General features: G+C 46.6%; 2 protein-coding genes across 2 annotated transcripts; both read left to right on the top strand.

Moving 5' to 3' along the window:
- The first annotated feature begins 1,866 nt into the window (after positions 1–1,866).
- LOC144584383 (uncharacterized) lies at positions 1,867–4,426 on the top strand. Its single transcript, XM_078380427.1, has 3 exons — positions 1,867–2,405; positions 3,323–3,426; positions 3,698–4,426. Exons 1-3 carry the CDS (start codon positions 2,090–2,092, stop codon positions 3,761–3,763), a joined length of 486 nt encoding a protein of 161 aa, XP_078236553.1. The 5' UTR covers positions 1,867–2,089; the 3' UTR covers positions 3,764–4,426.
- Positions 4,148–17,237, top strand: LOC140702376 (uncharacterized). The gene is made up of 5 exons (XM_078380555.1): positions 4,148–4,151; positions 5,795–5,947; positions 6,867–6,970; positions 7,242–7,395; positions 11,716–17,237. Exons 1-4 carry the CDS (start codon positions 4,148–4,150, stop codon positions 7,305–7,307), a joined length of 327 nt encoding a protein of 108 aa, XP_078236681.1. The 3' UTR covers positions 7,308–7,395; positions 11,716–17,237.
- The last annotated feature ends 1,309 nt before the right edge of the window (positions 17,238–18,546 follow it).

Raw genomic sequence — 18,546 nt, forward strand, 5'->3', positions numbered from 1 at the left:
GATTTAAAAAACCGCTCTGGGTAATTTTAACGCCCCTGGGCATGCACAGAGTTGCAGTTTTCAAACGTGCCGTTAGGATGGCCGGTCCAAAACAAAAAAGGATTAAGGCAGATGTGTGTACAGGTGCGTATGTCTCTCGTCCCTTTACGCCTGCAGGACATGGCGAGCTGTCTCCAGTCTCCCTCCCAGCTCGGGTTCGAGTGCCGAGGTGGAGATTCCTGAGGACTTCCATCTCCCCTTCTTTCCCGCCAAGGACGAGAGAAAGTGCAGTTCGGGGCCGAGTGCCGTGACCGTCTTCTTTGTGTTTCATGTAAGTTATTATTTTATTATTACTCTTCTTCTGGCTTTTATTGTTCTTGTCTCCTCCAGCGCGCACGGGGGGAGGGAGCAGGGCCGAAGGAAGGTTGGAGGACCCTCTCGCCCTACGCCGTGATCTGGCAGGCAGAGGAGGCCTTTTCTTTTTCCCTGTTGAGGCTGCCAGCAGACAGCTTTCTGCCTTTGCTGTATTTATTCGAAGAGCTCAGGCGGCAGTGCTTCAGAGGAGTCTGTCATCCATTATTAGGGTTCTTTAAAACAAACGCACCCACGTTTCCCTGCATTCTTCCCATGAGTCTCAGCCCATCTGTAAGAGACGCAGACGCCCTTACGCTTTCGGTCGTGGCACTATAGGATCCCACTCCCTTCTCTAAATCTCAAAAAATACAGTGAAAGGGCCCACCAAGGCAGGGTGGGGAGGGGGATTGGAATCATCTGTTTCTTAATATCCTAGTAAAGTGTCTTCTTTAAAGTACGTTCATCGCCGGCCGGTTTTACATCTGAACTTGCATGGGTAATGGGTAATGGTGAATATGCAAAAGGGTTGCCAATAAAAGCTGAAAATTCTCATTCCCCCCCACCTGCATTCTCTTTTGTGTGAGCGCGAGTGTTACTTTTTAGACTTCAGGAAACGGCTTTGGGACCATGAGTTTCTTCTCTTATTTTATTTATTTATTTATTTGTTTGTTTATTTATTTATTTATTTATTTATTTAATTTATATGCCTCCCACTCCTACCCAAAGGTCTCTGGGCGGCTTACAACAATTAAAATTCAATACAATAAAATATAAAATGATTAAAATACAATTCAAACACGATTAAAATACAATTAAAATTGCCATCATAAAGACCCACAGCTACGGGGCGTGGACAACGGTAAAGAAGATCCAGGCGCAGACATCTGGTAGCTTTCCGATTAAACAGTGTACCAATTAAACAGCCGCCTAGAGTGGTCGAAATGACCAGATAGGCGGGGTATAAATAGAATAAAGAAATAAAGAAATAAATTGCCACCTGTTACAGCGTGGACAGTAGGGCAAAAAGCAATAATAATAAGAAGAAGAACAATAACAATAACTGCAACAATAATAATCATTTATAACTATATTTATTTATTACCGTTTCATGCAGTAATCTTACTAAGGCACACAAATATTTTAATTTAAAGAAAGGACGCTTAGTTCAAATGAGAAATTACAGATATCTAAAACCACCTTTACAAGTGGCTGATAAAGGAGAAAAGGGGAGGGGGGTTACTAATAAAAAGCAGGTGAAATAGACAAGCACCGAAAGTTCATTGAATTGCAGTCGTCCTCTTGAACGTTGGGAGACGAACCAGGAAAAAAAGACACGAGGAGGTTTCCTCCTCCCCAGTCCCTGGGAGAGCGAGGCGCCCTTCCTTTTCTTCCTCCACCTCCTCCTCCTCCTCCTAGGTCCCTCTCAGGATATGCCCCCCCCATGGAGCAGGAGCCGTTTAGGAGCCGCGCTTTTCATTCCCCCAGCCGGGAAGCCTGGGGGGGGGGGTGAAATGGCTAGGGTCCTCCGGCATGAGGCTGCCAGCAGAGGGAGCCGAGAAGTGGCCGGCCAAGGGAGTAGAGGCACCGTCTAGCACGCTTGGACTCAGAGGGCCTTTCATGCTGACGTTCTAGCCTTCAGAACTCACAGGGCAGGTCCTCTGGTCCCGCCTCTTCCTGGCAGTTGCCCCAGAGCCGTTCTAGCCTTCTGAAATCAGAGGGCAGGTCCTCCGGGCCCGCCTCTTCCTGTTGCGTCGCCATGGAGCCGCTCCCAGCCAATGGAAATCAGAGGGCAGGTCCTCAGGGCCCGCCTCTTCCTGCAAGTCGCCATGGGGACCTTCTAGCCCTTTGTACTCGGAGAGCAGGTCCTCCGGGCCCGCCCCTTCCTGTCCCGTTGCCATGGCGACGCTGGGACGCTAAAGGCCGGTGCGTCACGCTTTTCCTTCCCCACCGTGTCTCCCCATTATTTGTCCGGCCTGCCCCCGCGGCACCCAGAGGCTGTTCCGGCTGCAAGGCCGGTGGCAGACCCGGCCTGCGCTGGACGCTGCCCCGCTCCGACCGGGGACGGCGGCTGGGTAAGGAGGCCCGTGGGGGAGGGTGGGGTGACTGCTGGGACCCTTCTCCCCCACCCCATGATGGGCTTTGTAGTCCTTCAGGAGATGAATCTGATCCAAGGTGGGAAAGGCGGTCTTCGGGATTTTTCAAGTTTTGGGGCATGGGCAGAGTTACAGTTGGTCTCCTCCCCACGAGGCTGGCCCTTAAGGAAAGGATTAAAGGGGGTCTGGGTGGATTTCGCTCCCTCCCTCTGCCTCCAAACTCCATAGGAAATTCAGGGCGGGACTCGGCCTTGTACTCGTCTCCCTCACTTTTCACTGCATTAAAATATTTGAAGTGTTTCATGGTTGTTTCTTTTATTTATTTTTTATGTATGTAAGTATGCACGCATGTATTTATTGATGCATGTGCTTGTTTGTTTGTTTGTTTGCTTGTTCTGCGATTTATATAGCACCCATCTGGCAGCCAAGGCCTCTCTGGCCCGTTTGTTTGCGTCGCGATTGCGTTGCGGCCTTGCAGTCGTCTCCCTCACTTTTCACTGCATGAAATTATTTGAAGTTCTTCATGGTTGTTTCTTTTATTTATTTTTTATGTATGTATGTAAGTATGCGTGCATGCATGTCTGTATTTCTGTGTGCTTTTGTGTGTGTGAGTGTGTGTGTGATTTATTTATTTATTTGGTTATTGATTTATGTGATTTATATGGCGCCCATCTGTCAGCGAAGGCCTCTCTGGCCAGTTTATTTGCGTTGTGATTTTATTATTCCACCCTGGAGAGGAGAGGGAGCTGTCTTTTTCTTCCCACCATCAAGGGGACCTGGGTTTGTGGCTGATTTCTACTGCTTTTAATTCCACCCCCTGGTCCCGCTTTTCTCCCCCTTTTCACAGCCGCTTGTACTTGTCATTTGGAATAACTGGATTTTCCCTTCCGAACCAGGTGTCGTTCTTTCAGTGAGCTCGTTCACGCGGATGCAGAGCTTCATCGTTCGTTTGCGCCACCCTGCAACCTCGAGGAACGACCGGATCCAGAAAGGTCGGCGGGTAAGTGTGCAGGGGGCCGGCGGGATGGTAGGCATACCATGCGGGTCTGTCACGAGCCCCTCTGCCCCGTGACGGCCCTTGTAGTTGTTAACAGAGAAGAAAGGTGTGAAATAACGATTTAAAAAACCGCTCTGGGTAATTTTAACGCCCCTGGGCATGCACAGAGTTGCAGTTTTCAAACTTGCCGTTAGGATGGCCGGTCCAAAACAAAAAAGGATTAAGGCAGATGTGTGTACAGGTGCGTATGTCTCTCGTCCCTTTACGCCTGCAGGACATGGCGAGCTGTCTCCAGTCTCCCTCCCAGCTCGGGTTCGAGTGCCGAGGTGGAGATTCCTGAGGACTTCCATCTCCCCTTCTTTCCCGCCAAGGACGAGAGAAAGTGCAGTTCGGGGCCGAGTGCCGTGACCGTCTTCTTTGTGTTTCATGTAAGTTATTATTTTATTATTACTCTTCTTCTGGCTTTTATTGTTCTTGTCTCCTCCAGCGCGCACGGGGGGAGGGAGCAGGGCCGAAGGAAGGTTGGAGGACCCTCTCGCCCTACGCCGTGATCTGGCAGGCAGAGGAGGCCTTTTCTTTTTCCCTGTTGAGGCTGCCAGCAGACAGCTTTCTGCCTTTGCTGTATTTATTCGAAGAGCTCAGGCGGCAGTGCTTCAGAGGAGTCTGTCATCCATTATTAGGGTTCTTTAAAACAAACGCACCCACGTTTCCCTGCATTCTTCCCATGAGTCTCAGCCCATCTGTAAGAGACGCAGACGCCCTTACGCTTTCGGTCGTGGCACTATAGGATCCCACTCCCTTCTCTAAATCTCAAAAAATACAGTGAAAGGGCCCACCAAGGCAGGGTGGGGAGGGGGATTGGAATCATCTGTTTCTTAATATCCTAGTAAAGTGTCTTCTTTAAAGTACGTTCATCGCCGGCCGGTTTTACATCTGAACTTGCATGGGTAATGGGTAATGGTGAATATGCAAAAGGGTTGCCAATAAAAGCTGAAAATTCTCATTCCCCCCCACCTGCATTCTCTTTTGTGTGAGCGCGAGTGTTACTTTTTAGACTTCAGGAAACGGCTTTGGGACCATGAGTTTCTTCTCTTATTTTATTTATTTATTTATTTGTTTGTTTATTTATTTATTTATTTATTTATTTAATTTATATGCCTCCCACTCCTACCCAAAGGTCTCTGGGCGGCTTACAACAATTAAAATTCAATACAATAAAATATAAAATGATTAAAATACAATTCAAACACGATTAAAATACAATTAAAATTGCCATCATAAAGACCCACAGCTACGGGGCGTGGACAACGGTAAAGAAGATCCAGGCGCAGACATCTGGTAGCTTTCCGATTAAACAGTGTACCAATTAAACAGCCGCCTAGAGTGGTCGAAATGACCAGATAGGCGGGGTATAAATAGAATAAAGAAATAAAGAAATAAATTGCCACCTGTTACAGCGTGGACAGTAGGGCAAAAAGCAATAATAATAATAAGAAGAACAATAACAATAACTGCAACAATAATAATCATTTATAACTATATTTATTTATTACCGTTTCATGCAGTAATCTTACTAAGGCACACAAATATTTTAATTTAAAGAAAGGACGCTTAGTTCAAATGAGAAATTACAGATATCTAAAACCACCTTTACAAGTGGCTGATAAAGGAGAAAAGGGGAGGGGGGTTACTAATAAAAAGCAGGTGAAATAGACAAGCACCGAAAGTTCATTGAATTGCAGTCGTCCTCTTGAACGTTGGGAGACGAACCAGGAAAAAAAGACACGAGGAGGTTTCCTCCTCCCCAGTCCCTGGGAGAGCGAGGCGCCCTTCCTTTTCTTCCTCCACCTCCTCCTCCTCCTCCTAGGTCCCTCTCAGGATATGCCCCCCCCATGGAGCAGGAGCCGTTTAGGAGCCGCGCTTTTCATTCCCCCAGCCGGGAAGCCTGGGGGGGGGGGTTGAAATGGCTAGGGTCCTCCGGCATGAGGCTGCCAGCAGAGGGAGCCGAGAAGTGGCCGGCCAAGGGAGTAGAGGCACCGTCTAGCACGCTTGGACTCAGAGGGCCTTTCATGCTGACGTTCTAGCCTTCAGAACTCACAGGGCAGGTCCTCTGGTCCCGCCTCTTCCTGGCAGTTGCCCCAGAGCCGTTCTAGCCTTCTGAAATCAGAGGGCAGGTCCTCCGGGCCCGCCTCTTCCTGTTGCGTCGCCATGGAGCCGCTCCCAGCCAATGGAAATCAGAAGGCAGGTCCTCAGGGCCCGCCTCTTCCTGCAAGTCGCCATGGGGACCTTCTAGCCCTTTGCACTCGGAGAGCAGGTCCTCCGGGCCCGCCCCTTCCTGTCCCGTTGCCATGGCGACGCTGGGACGCTAAAGGCCGGTGCGTCACGCTTTTTCTTCCCCACCGTGTCTCCCCATTATTTGTCCGGCCTGCCCCCGCGGCACCCAGAGGCTGTTCCGGCTGCAAGGCCGGTGGCAGACCCGGCCTGCGCTGGACGCTGCCCCGCTCCGACCGGGGACGGCGGCTGGGTAAGGAGGCCCGTGGGGGAGGGTGGGGTGACTGCTGGGACCCTTCTCCCCCACCCCATGATGGGCTTTGTAGTCCTTCAGGAGATGAATCTGATCCAAGGTGGGAAAGGCGGTCTTCGGGATTTTTCAAGTTTTGGGGCATGGGCAGAGTTACAGTTGGTCTCCTCCCCACGAGGCTGGCCCTTAAGGAAAGGATTAAAGGGGGTCTGGGTGGATTTCGCTCCCTCCCTCTGCCTCCAAACCCCATAGGAAATTCAGGGCGGGACTCGGCCTTGTACTCGTCTCCCTCACTTTTCACTGCATTAAAATATTTGAAGTGTTTCATGGTTGTTTCTTTTATTTATTTTTTATGTATGTAAGTATGCACGCATGTATTTATTGATGCATGTGCTTGTTTGTTTGTTTGTTTGCTTGTTCTGCGATTTATATAGCACCCATCTGGCAGCCAAGGCCTCTCTGGCCCGTTTGTTTGCGTCGCGATTGCGTTGCGGCCTTGCAGTCGTCTCCCTCACTTTTCACTGCATGAAATTATTTGAAGTTCTTCATGGTTGTTTCTTTTATTTATTTTTTATGTATGTATGTAAGTATGCGTGCATGCATGTCTGTATTTCTGTGTGCTTGTCTGTGTGTGTGAGTGTGTGTGTGATTTATTTATTTATTTGGTTATTGATTTATGTGATTTATATGGCGCCCATCTGTCAGCGAAGGCCTCTCTGGCCAGTTTATTTGCGTTGTGATTTTATTATTCCACCCTGGAGAGGAGAGGGAGCTGTCTTTTTCTTCCCACCATCAAGGGGACCTGGGTTTGTGGCTGATTTCTACTGCTTTTAATTCCACCCCCTGGTCCCGCTTTTCTCCCCCTTTTCACAGCCGCTTGTACTTGTCATTTGGAATAACTGGATTTTCCCTTCCGAACCAGGTGTCGTTCTTTCAGTGAGCTCGTTCACGCGGATGCAGAGCTTCATCGTTCGTTTGCGCCACCCTGCAACCTCGAGGAACGACCGGATCCAGAAAGGTCGGCGGGTAAGTGTGCAGGGGGCCGGCGGGATGGTAGGCATACCATGCGGGTCTGTCACGAGCCCCTCTGCCCCGTGACGGCCCTTGTAGTTGTTAACAGAGAAGAAAGGTGTGAAATAACGATTTAAAAAACCGCTCTGGGTAATTTTAACGCCCCTGGGCATGCACAGAGTTGCAGTTTTCAAACTTGCCGTTAGGATGGCCGGTCCAAAACAAAAAAGGATTAAGGCAGATGTGTGTACAGGTGCGTATGTCTCTCGTCCCTTTACGCCTGCAGGACATGGCGAGCTGTCTCCAGTCTCCCTCCCAGCTCGGGTTCGAGTGCCGAGGTGGAGATTCCTGAGGACTTCCATCTCCCCTTCTTTCCCGCCAAGGACGAGAGAAAGTGCAGTTCGGGGCCGAGTGCCGTGACCGTCTTCTTTGTGTTTCATGTAAGTTATTATTTTATTATTACTCTTCTTCTGGCTTTTATTGTTCTTGTCTCCTCCAGCGCGCACGGGGGGAGGGAGCAGGGCCGAAGGAAGGTTGGAGGACCCTCTCGCCCTACGCCGTGATCTGGCAGGCAGAGGAGGCCTTTTCTTTTTCCCTGTTGAGGCTGCCAGCAGACAGCTTTCTGCCTTTGCTGTATTTATTCGAAGAGCTCAGGCGGCAGTGCTTCAGAGGAGTCTGTCATCCATTATTAGGGTTCTTTAAAACAAACGCACCCACGTTTCCCTGCATTCTTCCCATGAGTCTCAGCCCATCTGTAAGAGACGCAGACCCCCTTACGCTCTCGGTCGTGGCACTATAGGATCCCACTCCCTTCTCTAAATCTCAAAAAATACAGTGAAAGGGCCCACCAAGGCAGGGTGGGGAGGGGGATTGGAATCATCTGTTTCTTAATATCCTAGTAAAGTGTCTTCTTTAAAGTACGTTCATCGCCGGCCGGTTTTACATCTGAACTTGCATGGGTAATGGGTAATGGTGAATATGCAAAAGGGTTGCCAATAAAAGCTGAAAATTCTCATTCCCCCCCACCTGCATTCTCTTTTGTGTGAGCGCGAGTGTTACTTTTTAGACTTCAGGAAACGGCTTTGGGACCATGAGTTTCTTCTCTTATTTTATTTATTTATTTATTTATTTGTTTGTTTGTTTGTTTGTTTATTTATTTATTTATTTAATTTATATGCCTCCCACTCTACCCAAAGGTCTCTGGGCGGCTTACAACAATTAAAATTCAATACAATAAAATATAAAATGATTAAAATACAATTCAAACACGATTAAAATACAATTAAAATTGCCATCATAAAGACCCACAGCTACGGGGCGTGGACAACGGTAAAGAAGATCCAGGCGCAGACATCTGGTAGCTTTCCGATTAAACAGTGTACCAATTAAACAGCCGCCTAGAGTGGTCGAAATGACCAGATAGGCGGGGTATAAATAGAATAAAGAAATAAAGAAATAAATTGCCACCTGTTACAGCGTGGACAGTAGGGCAAAAAGCAATAATAATAATAATAAGAAGAACAATAACAATAACTGCAACAATAATAATCATTTATAACTATATTTATTTATTACCGTTTCATGCAGTAATCTTACTAAGGCACACAAATATTTTAATTTAAAGAAAGGACGCTTAGTTCAAATGAGAAATTACAGATATCTAAAACCACCTTTACAAGTGGCTGATAAAGGAGAAAAGGGGAGGGGGGTTACTAATAAAAAGCAGGTGAAATAGACAAGCACCGAAAGTTCATTGAATTGCAGTCGTCCTCTTGAACGTTGGGAGACGAACCAGGGAAAAAAGACACGAGGAGGTTTCCTCCTCCCCAATCCCTGGGAGAGCGAGGCGCCCTTCCTTTTCTTCCTCCACCTCCTCCTCCTCCTCCTCCTCCTCCTAGGTCCCTCTCAGGATATGCCCCCCCCCCATGGAGCAGGAGCCGTTTAGGAGCCGCGCTTTTCATTCCCCCAGCCGGGAAGCCTGGGGGGGGGGTTGAAATGGCTAGGGTCCTCCGGCATGAGGCTGCCAGCAGATGGAGCCGAGAAGTGGCCGGCCAAGGGAGTAGAGGCACCGTCTAGCACGCTTGGACTCAGAGGGCCTTTCATGCTGACGTTCTAGCCTTCAGAACTCACAGGGCAGGTCCTCTGGTCCCGCCTCTTCCTGGCAGTTGCCCCAGAGCCGTTCTAGCCTTCTGAAATCAGAGGGCAGGTCCTCCGGGCCCGCCTCTTCCTGTTGCGTCGCCATGGAGCCGCTCCCAGCCAATGGAAATCAGAGGGCAGGTCCTCAGGGCCCGCCTCTTCCTGCAAGTCGCCATGGGGACCTTCTAGCCCTTTGCACTCGGAGAGCAGGTCCTCCGGGCCCGCCCCTTCCTGTCCCGTTGCCATGGCGATGCTGGGACGCTAAAGGCCGGTGCGTCACGCTTTTCCTTCCCCACCGTGTCTCCCCATTATTTGTCCGGCCTGCCCCCGCGGCACCCAGAGGCTGTTCCGGCTGCAAGGCCGGTGGCAGACCCGGCCTGCGCTGGACGCTGCCCCGCTCCGACCGGGGACGGCGGCTGGGTAAGGAGGCCCGTGGGGGAGGGTGGGGTGACTGCTGGGACCCTTCTCCCCCACCCCATGATGGGCTTTGTAGTCCTTTAGGAGATGAATCTGATCGAAGGTGGGAAAAGCCACCAAGTCTGGGCATGTGCAGAGTTACGGTTGGTCTCCTCCCCATGAGGCTGGCCCTGAAGGAAAGGATTAAAGGGGGTCTGGGTGGATTTCGGTCCCTCCCTCCCTCCCTCCCTCTTTCTGCCTCCAAACCCCATGGGAAATGCAGGGCAGGACTCATCCTGGTAGTTGTCGCCCTCACATTAAATGACTTGAAGTTCTTCATGCTTCCTTCTTTTATATATTTTAATTTAATTACTTATTTAATTATATATTTATTTGATTTATATAATGCCCATCTGGCAGCCAAGGCCACTCTGGTCTTTTTGTTTTTGTTGCGATTTTATTATTTCACCCTGGAGAGGCGAGGGAGCCGTCTTTTTCTTCCCAGCATCAAGGGCACCTTGGGTTGTGGCTCATTTCTACTGCTTTTAATTCCACCCGCTGCCCCCTGGTTTTCTCCCCCTTTTTGCAGGCGCTTGTACTTGTCATTTGGAATAACTGTATTTTCCCCCTCTTAAGCAGGTGTCGTTGTGTCCATGAGATCACAGAGTTTCATAGTTCATTTGCTCCAACCAGTGCGCCACGTGGCTCTCATAAGGATGGAGGTTCCATATGGAACTGCAGTTTTCTCCATTTTCCTTCAATCAAAGTTAGAAAAAAATAATATTTGAACGTCTGTGACAAACTAGCGCTAAATAGGCAGCAACGGGTGGTGATGCAGGGTAACGCCAACAGAGTAAGGTCACGTCCATTTACCGAGAGGATGTCGCACAAAGTTGACAGCCAGCGGCAGAGGTGTGAAAAAATATCCTGAAACTCAGGTTTCCAAGACACTATTATTTATTTATTCATTTTATCTAAAATACTTTTAGCCCGCCTTTCTCCTTAAAGAGGCCACTTACATTGTTAAAAAACAATAGTTAAAGCAGAAACAAGGACTATCCAACAGTGGTTTACATCATTAAAAGGCCATATTTGAATTTAGGACCAATGAATACAGAGAGGCACCTTACATCAACCAAACATTATATTAAAGGTAAAAACAATATATGAATATTATAAATAAACAAACTAAAATCAATCTGAATAAAGCAAAACACAAGTAGTAGTAAACATCCAGTCATAGGTATAATGTATGAAAATCCACCTAAAAACCACACTTAGGTAGCCAGACAGTCTGGGAAGATTTGCCTGAAGAGAAAGGGCTTTATAGGTCAAAACCAGCTGTTTAAATTGAGCCCCGAAACAATCGGCAGCCTGCGGAGCTGCCGTAATACATGGGCGGCGCGATCAGTATGACGACCCATAGTCCGCAATCCGGCCGCCGCGTTCGAGTCCTGCGGAAGCGTCGTGACACTTTCCATCGACGGGACCACATGGAGCCTGTTAGCCCACTGGTTCTTAACGTTTGTTACTCGGATGTTTTTGGACTGCAACTCCCAGAAGCCTTCACCATCAGCTCTGGTGGCTGAGGTTTCTGGGAGTTGCAGTTCAAAAACACCTGAGTAACAAAGGTTAAGAACCACTGTGTTAGCCAACCTAGATTGATTACTAAGCTACAATAATGGGTACTTCTTGAGCCTACAGTGGCTCCTTATGATACACTGCCCGTATATGATTAACCCGCACCCCACCCCCACGGAAGGCCAGACTCCTGGGCTCTTTCAGAAGCAACGCTGATCCAAGGCTAGAGGTAGGGGTGTATTTATTTATTTTATATCCCGCCTATCTGGTCTTACGACCACTCTCATGTATGAGCAACTGTCTCCAAGTGAAGATTCGTGAGTACTTGCAGAGTGTATCCTGTCTGTTTTGGATAGCCTCTGAAGGAAAGTGTATGAAGGGATTTCCTTCATCCCGTCATCCTATAAAAAAAAATACAGAATTAAATCTCGTGCACCAAGTCCCCTGCCGAAAAGATAGCTATAGAAAGCTTACACCTTCCTCTGTATAGGAAGAGACACCAAAGCATCCTTGAAGAAAAGCCCACAAAGGGATTGCCTTCATCCTGTCATCCAAGAAAGAAAAAACTAAGCTTGCCATATTAATGTTAAGAAGCAGATTAACATGAAAAGCATTCCTTTGCATTTTGTTTCTTTCTCTTTTGGCAGGGAACAAGAAAATAAAGCATAAGAACACTAATACTAATAGAGAAAACGGAAGCTCCTCGTCCACACGTTCATAGAAGAACTTTCAGTGGCTCCATGAAGCTGCAAGCACCTCCTCCTCATGTCTCCGATGCTCCCGTTAAGGCAAAGTAAAATATTTAGTCTCACCGGATCGCTTCCTACAAATCCGCTTCATCCATAGAACCTGACAAATAGCCCTGCAACTTAGACGACGATGAAGATTTTATTCATTTGACGTTTTTCTACCCTGTCTTCCTGCTAAAAACAGGACCCAAGGGGACTCACAGCATTAAAAGACAATATTTAAAAGTTAAAATCAGTCATTAACCCAAAAATTTGTAGAACATCGTTATTCCTATCATGATTATTGCTAACAAAAATACCCCGTTTGCTGTAGTAGAGAGAGCGCGTTAATAAATCAGCAAGCCTGGGTTCAAATACCCACCGAGAGGAGTAACACTGAATTAAACAAGAGCATTGAATTAACATTCTGCTGTTGGATGAAAATTGGTATCATTCACTTTGAAACCTAGGCGTTATGTTTCTTGCATAGAATTTTTCCACCCAGAACACACAGGCAGGGGTGGCTGCCAGTTTTTGTTTATTAAGTACATGCCTAGAAGAGACAAACCCACTGCTTTATTTTCCTGTTTGGGAATGTCTTCTATTTTTTTGTTTGTTTTTGCCACACCCCCTGAAAGAGGTTTTGGGGGGAAAGAACATACCTTAGGCAACATTCGATTCCCTGGAATAAAGCCAATGTTGCATAAGTCGTTGTTTTGTCTGGTGTTTTTTTTAACGCACACTTAGAATGGCCAAATTAGAAATTCCAAGTTCCCGATTTATTTAGTAGATTTGGAAACCCAAGTTGAAGAAAACTAAGATTGACCAGTGCCTGATGTTTCATCCGAGAAGCCAAAATAGGAGGACAGTATTTTTAGGCAGCACTATTTTCATTCACCAATGCATATTCAGTTTGTTGTACAATACGTTCATTTCATTTTGCAGTTGAGTCATTTTAGCAGCCTGTCATCATTCAAGAGGAAATCTTTGAAGCGAAGACGCTGCTTAACAGTCTCAGCAACACATAGGCAAGAAGAGGAAAACATTAACCCCTGCAAATTACTGAGCCGAAACCTCTGCAGAGCACAAGATACATTAAAAAGGGGGGTGTTTGGCTATTTGATAGTGGTCGGGTGGGGAGACAGTAGATTAGACCCTCCTGAGCAACCACTGGATTGCAGTAGAGTAACACAGGTCCCCCACGAGAGGTTTTATCAGAGAGAGTCAAGATTTCCAACCTACCGGAGGCGGCTAAAAAAAGAGGTAATAAACGACTTGACTTTGTGTAGAAAAGGCTGCCAAAGTGGCTCAAACTTTTTTAGGGGCTCGTCAGATGGAAATAACCCCCCCACCCCGCTGAACACTATTCATTCAGGAAAAGCCTGCCTGAAGAGACAGGTCTCCCAAGGACAGCACGGAGAACACTTCTCCTTTCAGGGAAGAGATGCAGCATACCAGGAGCAAGATGCTCGCAAAGCATCATGTCAGGTTACCGGGTTTGTTTTTTCTCAGCTAAAACCAAAGATTTTGTGTCCTTGTAAAGGGTAGAGTTAGTTCTTGTGGACTGAGGTCCATTTCAGGAGTCAAGAACCTGTGCTGCTTTTAAGATCACAAGTTTCCCCTTTAGGCATTTGTTGGGGGACTCCTGGATGGGGACTCCAAGGAGGGGGAGCCCTATTCTTCAGGCTTTCCCCACCGAAATTCCCATGGCTGGAGGTGAGGTGGGGAGGACCAGTTTTTCCATAAGAGGATCAAGAGTACCAAGCTGTTAAAAAAGACCCAGGCACAGTAAGCGAAAAATAGAAAGCAAAAAAAGAAAAGAAAGAAAGAAAGAAAGAAAGAAAAAAGAAAAGAAAAAAAAGAAAAGGAAAGTGTGCTGCTTCTATACCGCCCCATAGTGCTTCAAGCACTCTCAGGGTGATTTACAAGTTAATTATGCAGGCTACACATTGCCCCCACCCAGCAAGCTGGGTACTCATTCTACCAACCTCAGAAGGATAGAAGTCTGAGCCAACCTTGAGCCGGCTACCTGGGATCGAACCCCAGGTCGTGAGCAGTTTTGGCTGCAGTACAGCATTTTAACCAGTCCACCACGAGGCTCTCATAAGGATGGAGGTTCCATATGGAGCTGCAGTTTTCTCCATTTTCCTTCAATGAAAGTTAGAAAAAAAATATATTTGAACGACTGTAACAAACTAGCGCTAAATAGGCAGCAACGGGTGGTGATGCAGGGCAACGCCAACAGAGTAAGGTCACGTTCATTTACCGAGAGGATGTCACACAAGTTGACAGCCAGGGGCAGAGGTGGGAAAAAATATCCTGAAATTCAGGTTTCCAAGACACTATTATTTATTTATTCATTTTATCTAAAATACTTTTAGCCCGCCTTTCTCCTTAAAGAGGCCTCTTACACTGTTGAAAGACTATCCAACAGCGGTTTACATCATTAAAAGGCCATATTTAAAGTTAGGACCAATGAATACAGACAGGCACCTTCCATCAACAAAATATTATATTAAAGGTAAAAGCAGTATGTGAATATTATAAATGAACAAAGTAAAATCACTCTGAATAAAGCAAAACACCAGTAGTAGTAAACATCCAGTCATAGGTATAATGCATGACAATCCACCTAAAAACCACACTTAGGTAGGCAGACACTCCGGGAAGAGTTGCCTGAAGAGAAAGGGCTGTATAGGTCAAAACCAGCTGTTTAAATTGAGCCCAGAAACCAATCGGCAGCCTGCGGAGCTGCCATAACACGAGGGCGAGGCGATCCCTATCAGGAACCACAGTCCGCAATCCGGCCACCACGTTTTAGTCCTGCGGAAGTATCTTGACACTTTCTATCGACGCGACCAGTTGGAGCCCGTTACCCAATCTGGATTGATTATTAAGCTACAATAAAGGGTACTTCTTGAGCCCACAGTCACTCCTTATGATAAACTACCCCTATGGGCTTAACTCCCACCCCCACTCCACCTGCACAGAAGGCTAGACTGCCGGTCTCCTTCAGAAGCAACGCCGACGCAAGGCCAGAGGCGTGGGATGTACGATGAGCAATTGCCTCCATGTGAAGATCCCTGAGCGGTTGCAGAGCGGATCCCGTCTGTTTATGTATCTCCATAGGAAGATAGCCAAAATAACCCCTGAAGGGATTTCCTTTTCGCCATCATCCTATAAAGAATAATACAGAATCAAATGTCCTGTACAGAATCCACATCGTAAAAAGACAGCTATAGATTGCTTACACGTTCCTCTATATAGGAAGAGACACGAAAGCATCCTTGAAGGAAAGCCCACAAAGGGATTTCCTTCGTCCTGTCATCGTACAAAGAAGAAACTACCCTGGCACATTAACGTTAAGAAGCACATTAACATCAAAAGCATTAGTTTACATTTTGTTTCTTTCTCTTCTGGCAGGTATTAAGAAAAAGAAACCACCACAGCACACGTTCCTTTATCAATACTAATAGAGAAAATGGAAGCTCCTATTCCACACGTTTATAGAAGACGTTTCAGCGCAAGCACCTCATCGCGACGTCCCCGACGCTCCTACTAAGGGAAAGTAAACTATTTAGTATCAGCGGATCGCTTCTTACAAATCCGCTTTGTCTAGAGAACCCGACAAACAGCCCTCCAACTTATGAGTTCTAAGACGACCGTGTAGATTTTATTCATTTGAAATTTTTCTACCCTGTGTTCCTGCTGAAAACAGGACCCAAGGTGACTCACAGCATTAAAAGACAATATTTATAAGTTAAAATCAGCAATCAACCCAAAAATTTGTATAACATCGTTATTCCTATCCTGATTATTCCTAACGAAAACATCCAGTTTTGTGTAGTGGAGAGAGTACGTTAAGAAATCAGGAAGTCCGGGCTGAAATCCTCGTTGAGAAACATCACAGAGCATTAAATTAAGCATTCTGCTCTTGGTTCTTAACCTTTGTTACTCGGATGTTTTTGGACCGCAAGTCCCAGAAGCCTTCACCATCAGCTCTGGTGGCTGAGGTTTCTGGGAGTTGCAGTTCAAAAACACCTGAGTAACAAAGGTTAAGAACCAGTGTGTTAGTCAATCTAGATTGATTACTAAGCTACAATAATGGGTACTTCTTGAGCCTACAGTGGCTCCTTATGATACACTGCCCATATATGATTAACTCCCACCGCCACGGAAGGCCAGACTCCCGGGCTCCTTCAGAAGCAACGCTGATCCAAGGCTAGAGGCAGGGGTGTATTTATTTTATATCTCGCCTATCTGGTCTTACGACCACTCTCATGTATGATGAGCAATTGTCTCCAAGTGAAGATCCCTGAGTGCTTGCAGAGTGTATCCTGTCTGTTTTGGTTAGCCTCTGAAGGAAAGTCCATGAAGGGATTTCCTTCACCCCATCATCCTATAAAGAAAAATACAGAATTAAATCTCGTTCACCAACTCCCCTGCCGAAAAGACAGCTATAGAAGGCCTACACCTTCCTCTATATAGGAAGAGACACCAAAGCATCCTTGAAGAAAAGTCCACGAAGGGATTTCCTTCGTCTTGTCATCCTATAAAGAAAAAACTAAGCTTGCCGTAGTAACATTAAGAAGCAGATTAACATGAAAAGCATTCCTTTGCATTTTGTTTCTTTCTCTTTTGGCAGGGAACAAGAAAATAAAGCATAAGAACACTAATACTAATAGAGAAAACGGAAGCTCCTCTTCCACACGTTCATAGAAGTTTCAGTGGTTCCATGAAGCTGCAAGGGCCTCCTCCTCGTGTCTCCGATGCTCCCGTTAAGGCAAAGTAAAATATTTAGTCTCACCGGATCGCTTCCTACAAATCCTTTTCATCTAGAGACCCTGACAAATAGCCCTGCAACTTAGACCACGGTGTAGATTTTATTCATTTAAAGTTTTTCAACCCTGTTTTCCTGCTAAAAACAGGACCCAAGGGGACTCACAGCATTAAAAGACAATATTTAAAAGTTAAAATCAGTCATTAATTCCAAAAATTGTATAACATCGTTATTCCTATCATGATTATTGTTAACAAAAATACCCCGTTTGCTGTAGTAGAGAGAGCACGTTAATAAATCAGCAAGCCTGGGTTCAAATACCCACCGAGAGGAGTAACATTGAATTAAGCAAGAGCATTGTATTAAACATTCTGCTGTTGGATGAAAATTGGTATCATTCACTTTGAAACCTAGGCTTTTTGTTTCTTGCATACAATTTTTCCACCCAGAACACACAGGCAGGGGTGGCTGCCAGTTTTTGTTTATTAATTACATGCCTAGAACAGACAAACCCACTGCTTTATTTTCCTGTTTGGGAATGTCTTCTTTTTTTTGTTTTGTTTTGTTTTGTTTTTGTCACACCCCCTGAAAGAGGTTTTGGGGGGAAAGAACATTCCTTAGGCAACATTTGATTCCCTGAAATAAACCCAATGTTGCATAAGTTGTTGTTTTGTCTGGTGTTTTTTTTTTTTAACGCACACACACTTACAATGGCCAAATTAGAAATTCCAAGTTCCCGATTTATTTAGTAGATTTGGACACCCCAGTTGAAGAAAACTAAGATTGACCAGTGCCTGATGTTTCATCCGAGAAGCCAAAATAGGAGGACAGTATTTTTAGGCAGCACTATTTTTATTCAGAAATACATATTCATTTTGTTGCAGGTTCATTTCATTTTGCGGTTGAGTCATTCTAGCAGCCTGTCATCATGGAAGAGGAAATATTTTGAACGAAGCTGCAGCTTAATAGTCTGTGCAACACAGAGGAAACCATTAAGTCCTTGAAATTACTGAGCCAAAACCTCTGGACAGCACAAGATCCATTAAAAAGAGGTTGTTTGGCTATTTGATGGGGTCGGGCTGGCAGACAGTAGATGAGACCCTCCTGGGGGGGGGGGGGAATTGCAGTAGAGTAACACAGGTCCCCGACTATAAGTTTTATCAGAGAGAGCCTAGATTTCCAAACAACCGCAGGCAACTAAAAAGGAAGGTAATAAACGACTTGACTTTGTGTAGAAAAGGCTGCCAAGGTGGATCAAACCTTTTCTAGCGGCTCGTCAGATGGAGCACCCCCCCCCCCGCCCCGCTGAACACCCAATTTATCACCCCCCCCAACAAACTTTGAACGCTGATCTGAAGAAAAAGGCCTTCTTGGTCAGGCTTGGCTACCTGAAATCCGAAACGAACTTGGGGAGCAAGCGAAGAAGAAGCAGCAAGAGCAGCAGCCGCCGCAGCAGCCGCCGCCGGTCTCCTCCGGTTGACGACACAGCGGGCAGCCAGCAAACCCCACCCCTTTCGTTTAGATCCGAAACGCGCGAGGTGAGGGGCTCTACGTCACGAGACTGCCCAGTTAATTGGGGGGCGTATCGGGCAGTGGATTGAATTCAACCAATGGGCTTTAAAAAAACCCGGGAGGAGGCGGTGCTGCGGAAAGTGAGGGAAATGCCGCTTGAGGGGTGTTTCGACTTCGGGTTCCCATGCGAAAGCAAGTCGGGGTCGTTCTCGTGCGTGGGCTGGGGGGGGGTTTGAGTTCTACGCGGGGAAGCCTTCGAGGTACTAATGAAGGGACTGTGCCGTGGCAGAGGTGGTTTTTGTTTCTTTCGTTGGTTAAGCAAAAGAGAGAAGAGGTTAAGAGTGTCTAGGGTTCCGTTGGGGAGGTGCACCTCTTTGTACGATTAAAGTGAAGGGGGAGCGTTTGAGTGTTTTACTTCTCCTGGGAAAGGTTTTTGAAAATGTGAAAGGTTTTGAAAG

This window comes from Pogona vitticeps, chromosome 10 (assembly GCF_051106095.1).
Source record: "Pogona vitticeps strain Pit_001003342236 chromosome 10, PviZW2.1, whole genome shotgun sequence".
Classification (NCBI taxonomy): domain Eukaryota; kingdom Metazoa; phylum Chordata; class Lepidosauria; order Squamata; family Agamidae; genus Pogona; species Pogona vitticeps.

Excerpts from the sequence above, each read along its gene's own strand:
- LOC144584383 (XM_078380427.1), top strand. The coding sequence starts at position 2,090 with ATGGAGCCGCTCCCAGCCAATGGAAATCAGAGGGCAGGTCCTCAGGGC. Across the intron at positions 2,406-3,322 it reads CGACCGGGGACGGCGGCTGG|GTGTCGTTCTTTCAGTGAGC; the intron begins GTAAGGAGGCCC and ends CTTCCGAACCAG. Across the intron at positions 3,427-3,697 it reads GGATCCAGAAAGGTCGGCGG|GACATGGCGAGCTGTCTCCA; the intron begins GTAAGTGTGCAG and ends TTACGCCTGCAG.
- LOC140702376 (XM_078380555.1), top strand. Across the intron at positions 5,948-6,866 it reads CGACCGGGGACGGCGGCTGG|GTGTCGTTCTTTCAGTGAGC; the intron begins GTAAGGAGGCCC and ends CTTCCGAACCAG. Across the intron at positions 6,971-7,241 it reads GGATCCAGAAAGGTCGGCGG|GACATGGCGAGCTGTCTCCA; the intron begins GTAAGTGTGCAG and ends TTACGCCTGCAG.